Consider the following 14,907-nt stretch of genomic DNA (forward strand, 5'->3'; position numbering starts at 1 on the left):
TTTTGATGCAGCCCAGGATACGGTTGGCTTTCTGGGCTGCGGGCACACGCTGCCGGCTCATGTTCGTTTACTCATCGACCCAATTATAAAACATACCAATACATTGCATAGTTTTCTTGATGTGGTTTGCGGGGTGTGATGTGAGGGTATTGCACAGCCCATTTATTTTCCTTTCAGGAAAGCCTGTATCATAGTGGGTTCCAGTGCATGTTAATGTGAGCAGTACTTGTTTCTTGTAGAGATTTGCATATACATGTTACTTTTGCTCCAGACCTCTCCAAGTAAAAAGTTTTATGAGGGTCTTATCCTTTTCCCAATTTGAACACTCTTGACCTCAGAACAATCTCTTTTTATTTTTTTTTATTTTCTAGGTAAAGCTTTAGGAAAGTCAACAGTGGTACCTGTGCCATATGAGAAGATTCAGAGGGACCAGTCTGCTGTGGTAGTGCAGGGCCTGCCTGAAGGACTTGCATTTAACCATCCAGCAAATTATGATGTTTCAACGCTCAAATGGATTTTGGAAAACAAGTCAGGGATCTCATTTATCATTAAAAGGTTATTTGCTCTATCTTGTGCTAGTCTGTCCTTTCTGGTTTTGTACTTAAGTCCAATTAATTTTAGTTTTTAATGAAATACGTTGCAGCTTGTTTCTCTTAAACAGGAGTGCTCTGTCATTAATGTTACACTACCAAGTAAGTTATGATGTCTTTGCTAAAACTATGGGTTTTTCTTTCTGTATTTCCACACAGGCCTTTCCTAGAGCCAAAGAAACACCTAGGTAAGTTACTACTTACTCAGACTAACCAGAAATCGGAATTTTAGGTTAGACAGCAATATAGATACAAGATTTAATTGTGTGGGTAAAGTGGCAAGCTGTGCAGAAATTCTGGAATGTGAGATGCCTTCCTTATGGAACTATAACCTTTTCCTATATGTGTTTTGCCAGGAGCAATTAGTTAGAGATAAACTTTGTTCTATTGCATTCTTCATTCTTTTACTGAATTTGAATTTAATGTGGATTGGATAGTATCCTAGGGAAAGAAGTGAACTGATGAAGGACTGTATTGCGTTTTTAGAAGATGCCAAGACTTTGCAGTGTTCTGCGTTCCTATGCAGAGCTGATTTTGGCATTTATATTCCATTTTAAACATTGATCTGATATTCTGAAGTGGCTAGGTGGTGTAGTTCCTATCAGAGCCTCTATAGATGAGAAAAAATGAGCTAGAGTAAGTGTTTTAAAATTACACAAAGATTGACTTCTAGCTTAGAAGGAATCTCTTCCTTTCGTGGGATCATGTTGTTTACTTGCAAAGTTTGTACATGTGAGAATTTGTTTTATGAAGAGGATGAAGGAGTCTCAATAGGAATGTAGTCAAAAAGAAGAGTTTCACTATCTCAGGAGACACAACCAGAAGCTGATGCTGGATTAGTAAAATTAGGTATGTGTTGTCTGTGCCCAGTAAAAAGAATAGGGAGTGGGTAATCGCAGGGATTCTGGTTATATTTCTACTAAAAATACAGGACAGGTTTCCAGTGGGTTAAATTACATTCTAAAAGCATGAGCTGTTTGTGTCTAGCTGTAATTTAGGACTGTGCCGAATCTCTATTGAACTACCTGTTTTAGCACAGTTTAGGTGAAAGAGTTGTTTACCTTTTTTCCCCAAATTTTCACCTGCCATCATGAAAAGGAGCAGGGAAAAGCATGATGAAATGTACATTTGAAGTAACTTTATATTGGTGTTGCTTTATAGATTAATAAAGCAGCTTAACAAGATCCTTCCCTCATATCTGTGAATACAGAAAAGAAGCACATATGCTTGTGAAGTGTAAACAGGTTTTCACTTTGTGAAATCAGTGTTACATTTTCAATTTGTATTTAAGGTAAATGGAGTGCAGGAAATTCAAAGATTGTCTTTTAACTTTCAGGAGCTGCTATGACAGATCCTTCACAATCAATTATACCTCCAGGTGGAAGGTGAATTTAAAATCGTGGAGGTTTTTTGTATCAGCTATGTATTTTCATACACTTTCTTTCTCTTAATATGCTTGTTCTGTCCAGCTGACCTTTGGATAACTTCTGCTTGCCTGGGGTTATAAAAAGCATGAATCTGAATTTTCTCTTTCTTTTGACCATTATTTGTGGGGAAACTGTTACAAATTAAACAGATGGCAAAGTTTCCCTTTGGTTTAATTAGCCCAGTGAGTGTTCTTAATTCACAGTCTGTCAGTGAGGGATAAGTTTGTCATGTTTTATGCTATGGCAGCAATGGGGAACAGATGCAGTGTTGCTTCCTTCCTCTTCCTCAATAAAAGAAAAACTGTAAAATAATTTTTTTGTTAGTAAATGAGGAGATTATGTCTGAAATAAATCAAAAATTGGTTAATGTGAAAATGGGGATCAGTTTGCTCTGCTGCTGAATTTGCTGAGTTTGAATGAAGCTGAGTTTGCTTCTCATTAAATGGTAAATGTGCTTTTAATATCGTGTATGTCCCAGAAATGCAAGGATAGGACATTCCTGACAATTCCCTTGAGATAAATCAGATAAGCCAAAATGCAGGATTTCTCACTTTTGTGTTCTTAGTTGGAAAAAAAGCAACCTGGGAGATTGATTTTACTTGACAGCCTGTAAAGCTTGAGGAACTTCCCAGAAGGTTTTTATAATGTCAGTGTGCTTGCTTTGTGTATTTTTTAGTGGTACTCCTGTTAAAGTGAAGACGGAACCAAACGAGGACTCAGGTATGTTCAACAGTTTGCCCTGATTTTCTGAAGAATGGTCAGTTTCTGTTCAGAAGGCTGAAGTTAAACAAATATAGGAAGCTTAAAGAAAAGAGCAGCAAAGAGCCATCATTTGTGAGAAGGAAAAACTTTTCTTTCCTTCAAATTGTCCACTTTTCAGTTGGAGTTTTATCAAGTATTGAGACTTGACCAAACGTTTCCATTACTAGAAGGGGGAGATCTGTAAAATTTTGTGGACTAAACCAATTTATCTTTGTGAATAGTTTAGTTTTAAGTGGAGAAGAAGGAATTCACAGGTTTTATTTTGTTCTTATTCAAGATTACTTTGTCCCTCATGGGGAGATAAAAACTTGGTTTAGTTGTTAATATTACTAAAATGTTGAAAATTACAAAATTTCCTTTTTCTACCTGAAAGGGAAATGAACAAATAAATAAGAGATAGCAAACCAGGTTAGTTTTTCTAAAGAAAAGCCCAAGATTCCTAAGTTTCCTGCAGGTAAGACATGATCCTGCAGGCACTGTCATCTACAGTGGAGCAATGCTTAAGTGTCTGCTTTCAGGTAAGGGTGTGAATAATCCCATTAAAGCCCATGAGACACAGGTGTGCTTTGAGATAAGCTGGTGACTTTTCCTTTTGTTGGGTCAGGCCACACTGCTTAGTGTTTTGTATAAGAATGAAGTTTTTATATTTAGTCCATGTCTTTGCTTCTTTCTGCTTCACAACTTTAAACTTGTTTGGGAAGGTTTGGGAACCCTTCATGGTTAACATGCTCAAAGAGTTAACTTGAACCTTTTGTCAAGGCACTCCCAGACTCTTACCAGTGCTGCTTCCAGGCATTTTAAGTAATTCTTGTTTTGTTAGAATGTTTTAAAAGCATTTTAGGGAATGCTGTGAAGGCTTATGGAAGGGATGTTTCACTTGAAGGAAACCAAGAGCAGTTGAGCACTTTTGGTGTTGCTCCATCAGCAGCACAGTTTGGTGCAGGATGTATCCCAACTTGGCTGTGCAGAGGAGTGAGCAGGAGTTAAGGTCTACAAGTACTGTTAGCACAAGTGATAAAATGTATCTGATCAGATATAGCGTTTGCAGGGATGCCTGCTTTGTAGGGAAGCATTTAATCCTGAATCCCTTTGACAGTGGCCAAACTGAAGCATAATAAACCAGCAGGTCACTTTGTCACCATTGTTTTATCTCAACAGTTGTTTGGTGTCTCAGCACCTGATCTTTATTTTTCTTTTCTTTTTTTGAATAGAGACCATCTAGGATCTTAGTGGGTGTTTTCTTTGTTTTTTAAGACTCTGGTTATTATTAGCTTCCATATTTGATTCCTTTGTTGCTTATACAGGGTTTTCTCTGGAAATGTCAACAGTAGCAGTGAAGGAGGAACCAGATGATCCTGATTACTATCAATATAATGTTCCAGGTAATGATACTAGCTTTCATATGTGTTTATTTCATGAAAATGTTGATTGCTTAAGCATTGCTCTCTCTGTGCCTCTCCTTTTATTTATACTTGGTCATTAAACGTGCAGTTACTTTGTCAGGATACAACATTTCCATGCTGGCTATCATTTAAGTCATTCTGAAGAATACCAAAAGAGCTGAAGTATAAGAGCATATCCATATGTGTGTGCTTGCTCTGAAGGAGAAGTTTCAGGAGTCTTTTCAACCGCTTGTGGTTTTTCAGTGACCTCTTTAAATAAGAAATAGACCATAATAACAATGCTGTGTATAGCACTGATTGAATCTTGTATTTATTTTTAAAGTTTCAGTAGCTTTCATAGTGTATTTATCAGTCTTCTTCAATGGAAAGACCAATATGTGTTAACATTATTGAAAGGTTTATTTAGGCAAAGCGTAACAACATTCATGAGGCTCATGACTGGGGGCTCTGTGTATGCTTTAAGGTGCCTCTTAGTTGCTTTTCTTCATCTCTACATATCCAGATAATACTGGATGGTAACCTCAGGTAGGAGTGGGAAAAGAAATTGTTACTTCTGTAGGTTGACATGAACAGTAATTCAGAAGTCATGGTTATAAATGGCAATATAAAATAACTAGAACCCTACGTTTATTATTTCAGCCTATTTGCAGTTGTCATTAGGTTAATTAAGCAGTGCAAAAGAACACAAGCAAGCTGCCATGCACCTCTGAAGGATAGCTGCATTTTCAGCAGTAAAGTGCAAAACTGCACATCCTTTCATTCTGTAATATTCTGTATTATTGAGATAAGGTTTTTGCGCATGTTTAGGCACAAAGATTCTTGAAACTATTTTCTAATGTGCTTTGATAACTAACTACAGGACTGTAGAATCAGTATTTTTGTACTGGCACATCTCAAGTAGCGTACGAGCACTGTTCAGGGAGATCTTCATACAGCACAGCAAAATGCCACCACTCAAGTTCAGAAACAGAAGGTGAATGGCATTAAGATTCTTTTCTTCTTATCAAGGCTCAGAGATTGAGGGTGTTTACAGGCACGATATAAGGTAACAAAAATAGATATGTTTTTGGAGACAGCCTAAACATTGCACCTTCCAAAGCCAGGTCTTGTCATCTTTTTGCTTTTCAGCCCCTCGTGGCTTTCTGTTTCATGCATAAAAATGGTGAATTTGGCCAATAGCCCACAGTGTAATCCAATGCTATTTGAAAAGAGTCTCCCCTGAATTTTGGGGGGGGGGGGGAGGGGCAGATTTTTCTTGACTTCGCAGAACTCTGAATCTTCTGATTGGTGAAGAGCAGTGTGTATATCTTTGAGATAAAATGGTGCTCTCTTAATAACTCCTCCTTTTCTCCTCTCAGTGTAGTCCTCCAAACTTGCATTTAAAAATGAGACAAAACTGAGTATGTTGGTAGAAGAAATGTTGTCAAGTCAAGCTACCTTCCCTGGAGTAAAGCAGCTTCCCCTTCATTTCTTCAAGTTGCTACCACTCAGATTCAAGCTAAAGGTTGTACAGCTATAAATTCAAGAGTATATAGGGGTTTGTGTGTGCACAATGGTGCTGGGCAGAGAAGTGAACCTTAGAAAAGTACAGTTACCCTTGGGAATGACTCAAGTCTGCCCAAGCATTGCCTTTGTAGAGATGTGCTACAAAATAAAGAAAATGGCTAGGGTTGTAGTTCTTACTAAAAATACCCTCCAGCAAAAGCTTATCGATTTATGAAAGAAACAACTTAACTGTTAGAGAGCAGCAATCTGCTTGGGGCTTCCAGGAGAAAATGATCTACTGACAAAATGTCACAGTTCTTGTTCTTCTCTGAGCTTTTGCTTCCTCTCACAAGTCTGAGATGCTGACCAAAGTACTCTGCCTGGGTGGCACGCAGAATTCTCCTGTTAATCAAAGGGGGAAAATTATAACTGTAGGTGGACGTTCTTTTAAGCTTTTATTATCTTGCGGTAGGTTGCACCATTCAGATGTCACCATGAGTTAATACTGAATTACTAAATGTAGAAATGTTTTAGTAGTACACAATAAGACTGAGAAATAGGGCCTTTAGCCATCAAAAACTTCATGTGGGTGTTTTGACTGAGAATTAGGGCAGCTTTCCACTAGTGGGCACTACCACTAGTAGTGGCAGTGGTTGTTTTTTTTTTTTTTCCAGTATCTTGGGTAATTGTGAAGGTCACTGCAGAGTTAAATGCTTTGTCTGACACCAAAGACAGTCTGTTCTGGAAGAAAGGCCCAGATTTTGACTGTTAACTACAGAAAAGGACTGTTGAGGAAAAGGACTGAGCAGAGATTTGCAGGACTAAATAATGCATACTGGAGCATTCCAGCTATCACAGTTAATACTCCTGTGTCTCCTTTATCTGTAAGTACTAGTTACGGCTTTTATGAAAAGAAACATTAGTTAAAATGCTGTTTCTTAGATTAGGTTTTGAAATGTGGTTTAGACCTTGAACTGTGGTATGTACTTTTAGATTAAGCATATTACTATGCTGTAGGAATAGATCTGTTTCCATGGCTGTTGCAGGGGGACAGCATTCATGTGTTCTGCCAGAGCTCCAGACCAGCTGGGTGTGTGCAAGGCCTGATCCTAAAGCCAGTACAGGGCATATGTTCTGTACTGGTTAATGCAAGTACATCCTCATGCCTATAAATCCTCCTAGCTTCTCTACCAGCTTCCTTGCAGTCAGGGGGCTGTTCAGCTGATGCATAAATATATTGTAAAGTTACAGACATGAATTTTGGCTTCGTATTGAAAGGCTGCCCATAAGACCCAGGCTATCCTGAAGAGTTTTAATAAAAAAAAAATGAGGTCAAAATACCAGTGCCAGAATGAGAACAGCTCTGAATCAATTAACAGAATAGAATTAAGAGCTATATTTATTTCTTTCCCCCACCCGCTCCTAATTTACAGAGTAGCAGGAATACATTAAGAAAATGTCTTGGGGATATGTGCCACCTTCAGTCCTCCTCATCAGCGCAGAGTAAATCAAGGCTTTTTGGAGACAGCCCAAGTAGAATGGAGTAATATGCTGACTAAGGACCAAACATGTCCTGAAAGAGGCATGTTATCCTGTGAGTTTTGTGGATGCAAGTCTTCAGTTACCACTGATGCCTTGAAGTTAAATCCAAGAGAAGAGGAAGTGGAAGGAAAAGGCTGTAAGCAGTGTGTCCTGTGAATTGGCTGTTTCAGCTTATAAACCACAGTCTAATCAACTGACTGATTTAGCTTACAAACTTAGAAGTGAGTAAAACCTGCCTAACATCTCTTTAAGACACCATGTGGTTGAACAGTGCAATTGGTTTTGGAATTTCTGGAAATGTTAGTGGGGCTGTTAAAATCTAGGACATTCATCCAAAACCAAATGAGATTGGAAATATCTTCTGCTGGGGGAAAAAAGCCCAAAATGGGAATGTAAACTGTGTTTTTATTCTCTCTCTGGAATGTTGAAAGTCATGGATGTCTTTTAGTATGTCTCTTAACAACAAAACACGTTTCCTTTGGAGATCTCCCAGAATACTAGAAGTAATATCCATTTTAATGGGTCTAAAACTGTGAAGCTGGCAGTATTCTCACCACCATAGTGTAAAACTCAGCATGTAGATACTATTTGAAACCAAGAAATTCCAGAGAATATATCAATATGACAAGAAAGCGCAATGTTATGCTTCCTAAAGGTGTTCTGCTATTATTCTGGTAATTACGTATTGTTCATAGTATTACCATCTGTGTAGTCAAAAACAAAGACGTAAGAAGTGAGCATTGCTAATCTAAGATGATAAACCCAGATTCCTTCTGCTGAGTGACACAGGTATGACTATGTGGACATAATGCATTAGAAACTGAGGTTGTGAGATTTGAACTCAGTGTAAGTAAATGATTCGTGGTGGGTAAGCATTAGGAATAGCTGACACTGTCAAGGGACTGGCATCTACTCTTTAAGGGGATTGTTAGAATGTGAAAAATGACATGTTTGTAAGAGGCATTTCAGAAGTTTACAATTTCTGGCAATAACTATCTTTTACAAAGGTTTCACTGCAGTGCAGAAGCCCAGCCCAACTGCATGATTTAGGTGCAGTGGTCTGCTAGGTATTTATTTGCTCATGGATGACCAAGTTTTAGTGTGTTACAGAATTTCTCAGTGTCTGTGTTGTGTGGTGAAGTTGTCTGTTAGCAGGAGTGTACTGAGTGCTTTTACTGATACAAGGTGGATATTGCTTAGTTCTGCCTAGGGATCTTAAGTTCAAACTCTAAGATGTAACCATACTGCAAGGTTTTACTTCTAGCTGTAATTTCTGGGGAGCTGTATGATCTTTTGCAGATAACTTTTGTAAATGAGCACAGAAGTGATTTGATTTACAGCAAACAACTTGTCCAAATCCTTCAGTTCCACCTAGTCATAATATGACATTCTCGTGTGCCACACACAGGTTAGTTTTATATACCTGTGCTATTTTTGTGGTGTAGAATGATCCCCTGCTCAGTGGGAAGCCATTTGTGCTGTAAGCAATTCACTCTTTCAGTGTAACTTCAGGAGCACTGCAGCATTAAGCAGTAGGATTTTAGGGGTGTTAATTTAATCTTTTAAGTGGTGTTTGTGTGCTGCTTTCTGCAACAGCCTCTTTAAAGCAGTCAGTATATAGCCTTCAAAAGAGCTGCTGTGATGAAAAGCAAACAACCATGAAGTGTCTGAAATGATTTTAATCTCTCTGAATTTGTCTATTTAATGTAGGTAGAAATTTTAGAGTCAAAAGGAACTCCCTAGGAGTTCAAATTTTAACAAACAGGATAAAGATTTAGCTGATTAAAAATCATTGGAAAAGGGCAGAACCATCAACATTTCATGTTCTAAATAAGTTTATTAACACCAAAATGTTTTAAAACCTGCTGTGCTGCATGAGCCTCTGACTGTTCAGTAGTCAAGCAATGCACACCCCTGCAATTACCTCCTCAAGATGCTTATTTTGTTGAACTGTGTAAGTAAGGATTTATAGACTTTTAATATTTCACACAGTCTTTCCAAAGTTTAACGTTACAGAAAGTATGAAACAAGTATGTAATATATTCAGTGTTACTTTGCAAATTCCTCTATGACCTGGAAAAGCGTGTTTGATGTGAAATGTTCTCTTTGTTCCCAAGCAGGCCCTTCCGAAACATCAGAGGTGGATGAAAAAAAGGTTCTTGCAAAAAGTTATACAGGTAGATCTTTTAATTGTATTTTTCTCACATCTATGTTGGAAATCAAATGTGTGAGTTTCACTTTTCAGGGATCTCCCTTCTTTTATTTAAAGTAAGAGTTAGGGTATTGGAACTTAAACTTCAACAGAAAGGAAAATTACATTGCCTTAATTTTCAGATGTCCTAGTAGAGACATGTACAGAAAGGGAATCTCATGTCTTTCCTTTTTAAATTGGAAAAGAAATATCAGGTTGATTACTCTAAAATACTAGCAATTTGTGTGGAATATGTTTATCAAGAAATTCAGCCTGTGTCATAGTTGTTTATAAGGTTTAATAAACCTCTGCTTATGTATTATGACTACAACTTGATCACTTCATTCAGCTGTGTGTGAGGTGAGCAGGCACATGCAGAAGAAAGTACATGGAAAGTCTGTGTTTAGTGGAAGGAGTTCCTTACTGGATCTGAACAGTAGCTGAAATAAATTTGCCCCCAAATTGTACATTTATTTTAGCTTCTTACAGTTTGCATTAAAAATACCTGTTTGTCCATTTGCGAACATTAGAAAATACTGATTTGTATTTCAACCCATGAATGTCTTTATGAAGTCAGAGTGCTCCTGCTCTTAAAAAGTTTTAAGATTCAGAAATTGAGCCTTCTGTATTTTATGTGGATATTATAGTTCTGGATTTTTTGCTTATGAAAATCCTTGCTTTCAGTAGTTGATGTTAAAAGTTCCTTTTCTATTTTTATTATGGCATGTTTTGTACTTTATATTTGTCTAAAGGAAGCCACCAGGGTTCCAATTGCAGAGAAGGAGCAGATGTGGAAATACCAGTAGAAGGTTAGAGATACAAAATGTTTTTTCATGAGAATAAATTAACATCATTGGATGTTTTTTTACAGAAATGTTTGAAAAGATGGCACCTTAAAGTTGTACATCTCCAGGTGTTCTCTTTCCCCATTTCCACGAGGTTGGCTTTGGGGGTTTTTTGTTTTGTTTTGCTTTTACTCCCCCAAATCATGCCACTATGCAGCTTACTATAAACAAGTTGTGATGGGATTTCTCATTCTTTTAAATCACAAATTGTGAGGTGCTTGTCACCCAGCATTTAGGGTTTTGACGTGATGTTGAAAGGACATCGTTCTGCAGTTAGTTGCATTCTAAACACCTGACTTTCAAACCTGAGTCATGAGTATTTAAGGCCAAGTTATGCTAGTAGCAATACTCATTCTTGCAAATCCCATTAGTTTTGCTTTGAAGGTAAATATCACCATAGTTAAGGGTACCATTACATGAGATTTAAAAGCATTTCTCTTGATAAAGAAGAATAAAGTTCTTTGCTCATGCTGAACTCTACTTATTTGAGAGAAAATAAGCTAGGTACTTTGTTTTTCTAAGTATAATGCACGAGCTTTATGCCTGACTGTGAAGAGAGCCTGGGGAAAGGGAAGTGTCTTACAAAATGGCCGAGACTCTGACTTTGCTTTGATTTTGACTATATAGAACTGTACGGCTGCAGGTTGAGTGCCAGAATATAGTTTTGTTACGCACCCCTTTCTCAAATCCTTTTTTCTTTGCAAGTTTCTGTAAGAGATGTGCTGAAAGTTGCACTGGTTTTGCTGAATAGAATAAACCTGTTGTTCATGAAGGTTAGTATTTATGAAAAAGTTTAAAAACCAGACACCTCACTTTAGTGTTTAAACCAGTTGGGTTAGTATGACTTCAGAAGAAATGTCCCATCTGGGAGTTTTCTTCCAGAACTTTGTTGTCATCTGCTTTGATATATTGACACATTTCTCTTAATTATGACTGTTTCTAAGGGATTTGTTACTGGACTAGATGGATGATTTCATAGAAATGAATTTGTCATTTGCCAGCCTTTGTGGCTGTCCCTGAATTTCCAGAAGTTGTATTTCTTCAGGGGTTTTTTTTCTTATACTTTTCTGATGCTCTCAAAAATTGTTCCAAGTAATCAGTTGATGTGATAGTCATTTTTATGACCATACTTTCCATTCATATCTACTAAAGGACCGTTGCCTCCTAATTCTTTCCTTTTGTTGTGCTTCTGATTTGCTAGTTATCCCCCCTGCACTCACTCTGAGTTAGATCAAAACATCATGCTGTGTTTTCCACAAACTAGGTGATATATTAGACATAGTGCAAATATACTCCAGTTAAGGTGTCTCAGCAGATACTGCTGAATCTCTATTATACACAACATCATGTGAACAGCCTTTGAAACAGAGATTCCTTCAGACTGGCTCCCAAAGTGATATCATACTTCCAGCTTACAGAGATATGAAAGAATAAATTAATCAAAATGCACAAGCACAGTATCACTCTGCTAGGATAATTTAAACAGATACCTTCATACGCTGCTACTTAGTTGTGAAATAGTTTCCAATACAATTAGCTTCATTTTTTCCAAACTTCACTACTCTTAAGTGCAAATTGCTCTTTCTCCCATGGAGCATTGATAGAGCTGATCCTGTTTATGTTAGTGCAGACCACCCCAATGAACACATTGTGATTATGAATTTCCCTCTCATTTTTCACTGTTGGCCTTGCAGCCTGTTACAGAAATCATTACAGTGCAACAACTGCTCGTTAGTATAAATGATAAAGAAATATATCATCTGTAAGGGCATGCAGCCTTTGTTTATATTTTCAGTAATGCTTGATAACAAAGAGAAAAATATCTATAATTGTATTAATCCTATTCAGCCAAGAATAAGAAATTTCCTACTGTCATGAACACAAACTCTGCTGCACATGCAACTTAGCAAGTATAATCTCCATGTCCTTACCCTTGTCTAGAATTGCTTAAAAGCTTGTGGTAGAATATTTTTGCTCCTGTTTTTGTTGCATGTTGTGAATGCCAGGGGCTTCTTTGACAAGTGCTAGTTTAAATACAAAATCATGGCAGGTTTGGCTAAAAAGTCTTTTCTGTGTCCATCAGTCAGTGGTCGTGTTTTTTTCTCCCCTTTAGATTCCTCCCAGCACGTCCCTTCAGAAACAAGTGAGAATCCTGAGGTTGAGGTCACCATTGAAGGTTAGTTCTCCAGTTCATTAATTTCTGTCCATTGAGCATTTTAATGTCCAAAAAATGTTCTAAAATGCCTGCATTACTTGGCACATATAAACAGGATTATGTGCCAGTGTTGGCTGCAGTTTGGATCTTTCAATGCTTGGTAAACATGTCCAGTCCAGAAGTTTTATAAAACCACAATATACTGAAGCATACTGGATTTACTGGTCTGATTTTGAAATGCGTGACAGAGATTTGCATCTTGCATGTACATTCAAGCACTGGTAGTGAAGAATACTCATTATTTAACATCCGTTAATTTAGATTTTAAAAAGATGTTACAACATCCATTCTGAAGAACATGTTGCTTTATAAGCATACTGTAGTTATGCAAAATTTCTAGTTAACACTAGCTTCTGGAAAGAATTGTACCAAACTAGAAATGGTATTACAAGTGGTGTAAGTGAAGCTTCAATTTATTTGTCTAATATCAGTAAATAAAAGATAAAACCCTTTATCCTTACTACCTCATCCTTACTTTCTCATCTAAATGGCACTAAAGCCACTAACCAGCATCCATGTTGTTTTCACGCTAGGATGTTGGTTAAAAGTCAGCTGTATTTCTTGTGCTTGTGAATTACATGTCCTGTAACTGCTTTAAAACACTTCTGAGATTGGCTTTTGCAATGCTTGCTTCTGGAATGGGTAAGATTAAGACCAACAAATTAGCAATTTAGAAATTAGGCAATGCATTTTAGGACAAAGTTGACACTTTGGCATTACTTTCACCTTTTTATAATCCAGCAGTAAAATAATTCTTTAATTATTTTACTGTCAACAGAAAAGGTGATAAGAGAATAATCATTAACTGCTGTGTGTTTGTAAAGGCTTTTACCACAAAAGTAAAAATGCTGAGAAGAATATGATATGATAATAACAGAATATGATACAACTGCATAGGTGTGAGAGCTGTCAATATGTGATATTACTTGTTCTAAGCAAACTATACCCTATGACCTGGGTATATGTTATTCTATATGTGAAATTAATTTTCTTTATCTGCTTTAACCATTTCCTTTCTCTAAGGTTGCAGGTATTGGTAATTGGACAGTCTTAAAAACTCATTAACTGGTAGGGAAGATCGTGTTTTGGTTTGGGAAGTGACTGGCTAAGTAGCAGCTCACTGAAAAATACCTGGGGTTTGCAGTTTCTCCCCCTCTGTCTGTATATGATTGAGGTAGGGCTGATGTGTTAAATAAATTTCAGTTATCTCAGTTTTTTTTACATTGGATTGAAACCACTTTTAACGTATTTGAGTTCTTCAAGATGAAACTTGGCTCCTGTCAAGACTTATTAATGGAAGGATACATCCAACTAGGTAAAAAAATGTAGTCCATGTCTACATACTTTATTTCCTGATGTCTCTTGCTGTTGTGTAGTCATTTTATGATCATGAGATATCCAGTGGTGTTTCAGAGCACCATATTGTCTTCCCTGGGATGTACAGAAGCAGCTTTGCTTTTTGCTATTCCATGCTTTGCGCTGGCTCTCTTAATTAAGTTTTTCCTACTCAGGCCAATAGCTTTCTAAAATTAATCAGATGAGTAATTCATTGCAAAGTTGATGCCCTGATAAAGTACAGTTCAATACTTGCATTAGAACTCCAAAATTCAAAGCAGTTCCAACCTTGCACGTGAGTTCTCTGGACATTAAAGCAAAGGTATTTTTATGTTTGTTTAAGATGATGATGACTACTTGCCCCCTAACAAGAGACCAAAGAACACTGAGTCACCTAATGAAGCTACCAATATTGGGAGAAGAAAAGTGAAAGAGTTCAATTTTGGTAAGATAAGAATTAAAGATTATTTTTGTCTCTTTTATTTTATAAGGGGGTATTAAACAGTTTCATACTGCAGAAGTGAGACACATCAGTGCCAATACTCATTTAAGACCCCAAGGCTCTTTGCAGATGTATTGCAGCAGTATCATCATCATCCTAGGCTATCTCTGTTGTTTCTTGTTATTCAAAGTAACCATCTAAATAGGCACTGCGAGTAATTTAGTAAAATAAAAATAAGTCTTTATTTTTGTTTGCTGTTTGGACAAAAAGGTAAGACTGAATTCACTAGTGCACTGAATCAAGACATACCAGAGGTTAAGAACCTGTCGAGTTGCTCTTTAATACATGCTGTGAACAAGATGTGCTGAGGGAGCCAGATTTGGGAAGGTAACCAAATGACTGGTATGGTGAGTAGCCTGCCTTGATGCCTGTGGACACAAAAAGTTGGAGTCTTTCTGGTAATGTTCTTTCATGACAGCTCTTGTAAAGTTCTCACTGCAGAAATGTATCCACACACTGTAGTTATTCTGGTTAAAGATAATTCCCATGGGAGTTGTTGCAGTGTATACCTCCCCTTTGTTTCTTGGTTTGGTTTGGTTTCTGGGCAGATAGCCCGTGAATCTATGTACTTCTGCAAGGTTCTGCACAATCACAGATATGTCCTTTGGCA

At 37.3% G+C, this 14,907-nt stretch overlaps 1 protein-coding gene across 17 annotated transcripts in view; it reads left to right on the forward strand.

Moving 5' to 3' along the window:
- The window catches only part of GTF2I (general transcription factor IIi), a 74,811-nt gene that overhangs the window by 26,466 nt on the left and 33,438 nt on the right, over window positions 1–14,907 (forward strand). For 13 of the 17 annotated variants that reach the window (XM_065694791.1, XM_065694779.1, XM_065694781.1 and 10 more), the window contains 9 exons: window positions 372–555; window positions 750–778; window positions 1,927–1,975; window positions 2,694–2,737; window positions 4,084–4,161; window positions 9,327–9,386; window positions 10,153–10,209; window positions 12,359–12,421; window positions 14,139–14,240. In XM_065694791.1, coding sequence (XP_065550863.1) covers window positions 372–555; window positions 750–778; window positions 1,927–1,975; window positions 2,694–2,737; window positions 4,084–4,161; window positions 9,327–9,386; window positions 10,153–10,209; window positions 12,359–12,421; window positions 14,139–14,240 — 666 coding nt within the window. The remainder of the gene's footprint in view (window positions 1–371; window positions 556–749; window positions 779–1,926; window positions 1,976–2,693; window positions 2,738–4,083; window positions 4,162–9,326; window positions 9,387–10,152; window positions 10,210–12,358; window positions 12,422–14,138; window positions 14,241–14,907) is intronic. The other 4 variants (XM_065694783.1, XM_065694786.1, XM_065694787.1 and 1 more) reach the window with 3 other exon arrangements.

Source organism: Lathamus discolor, chromosome 14 (assembly GCF_037157495.1).
Source record: "Lathamus discolor isolate bLatDis1 chromosome 14, bLatDis1.hap1, whole genome shotgun sequence".
Lineage (NCBI taxonomy): Eukaryota > Metazoa > Chordata > Aves > Psittaciformes > Psittacidae > Lathamus > Lathamus discolor.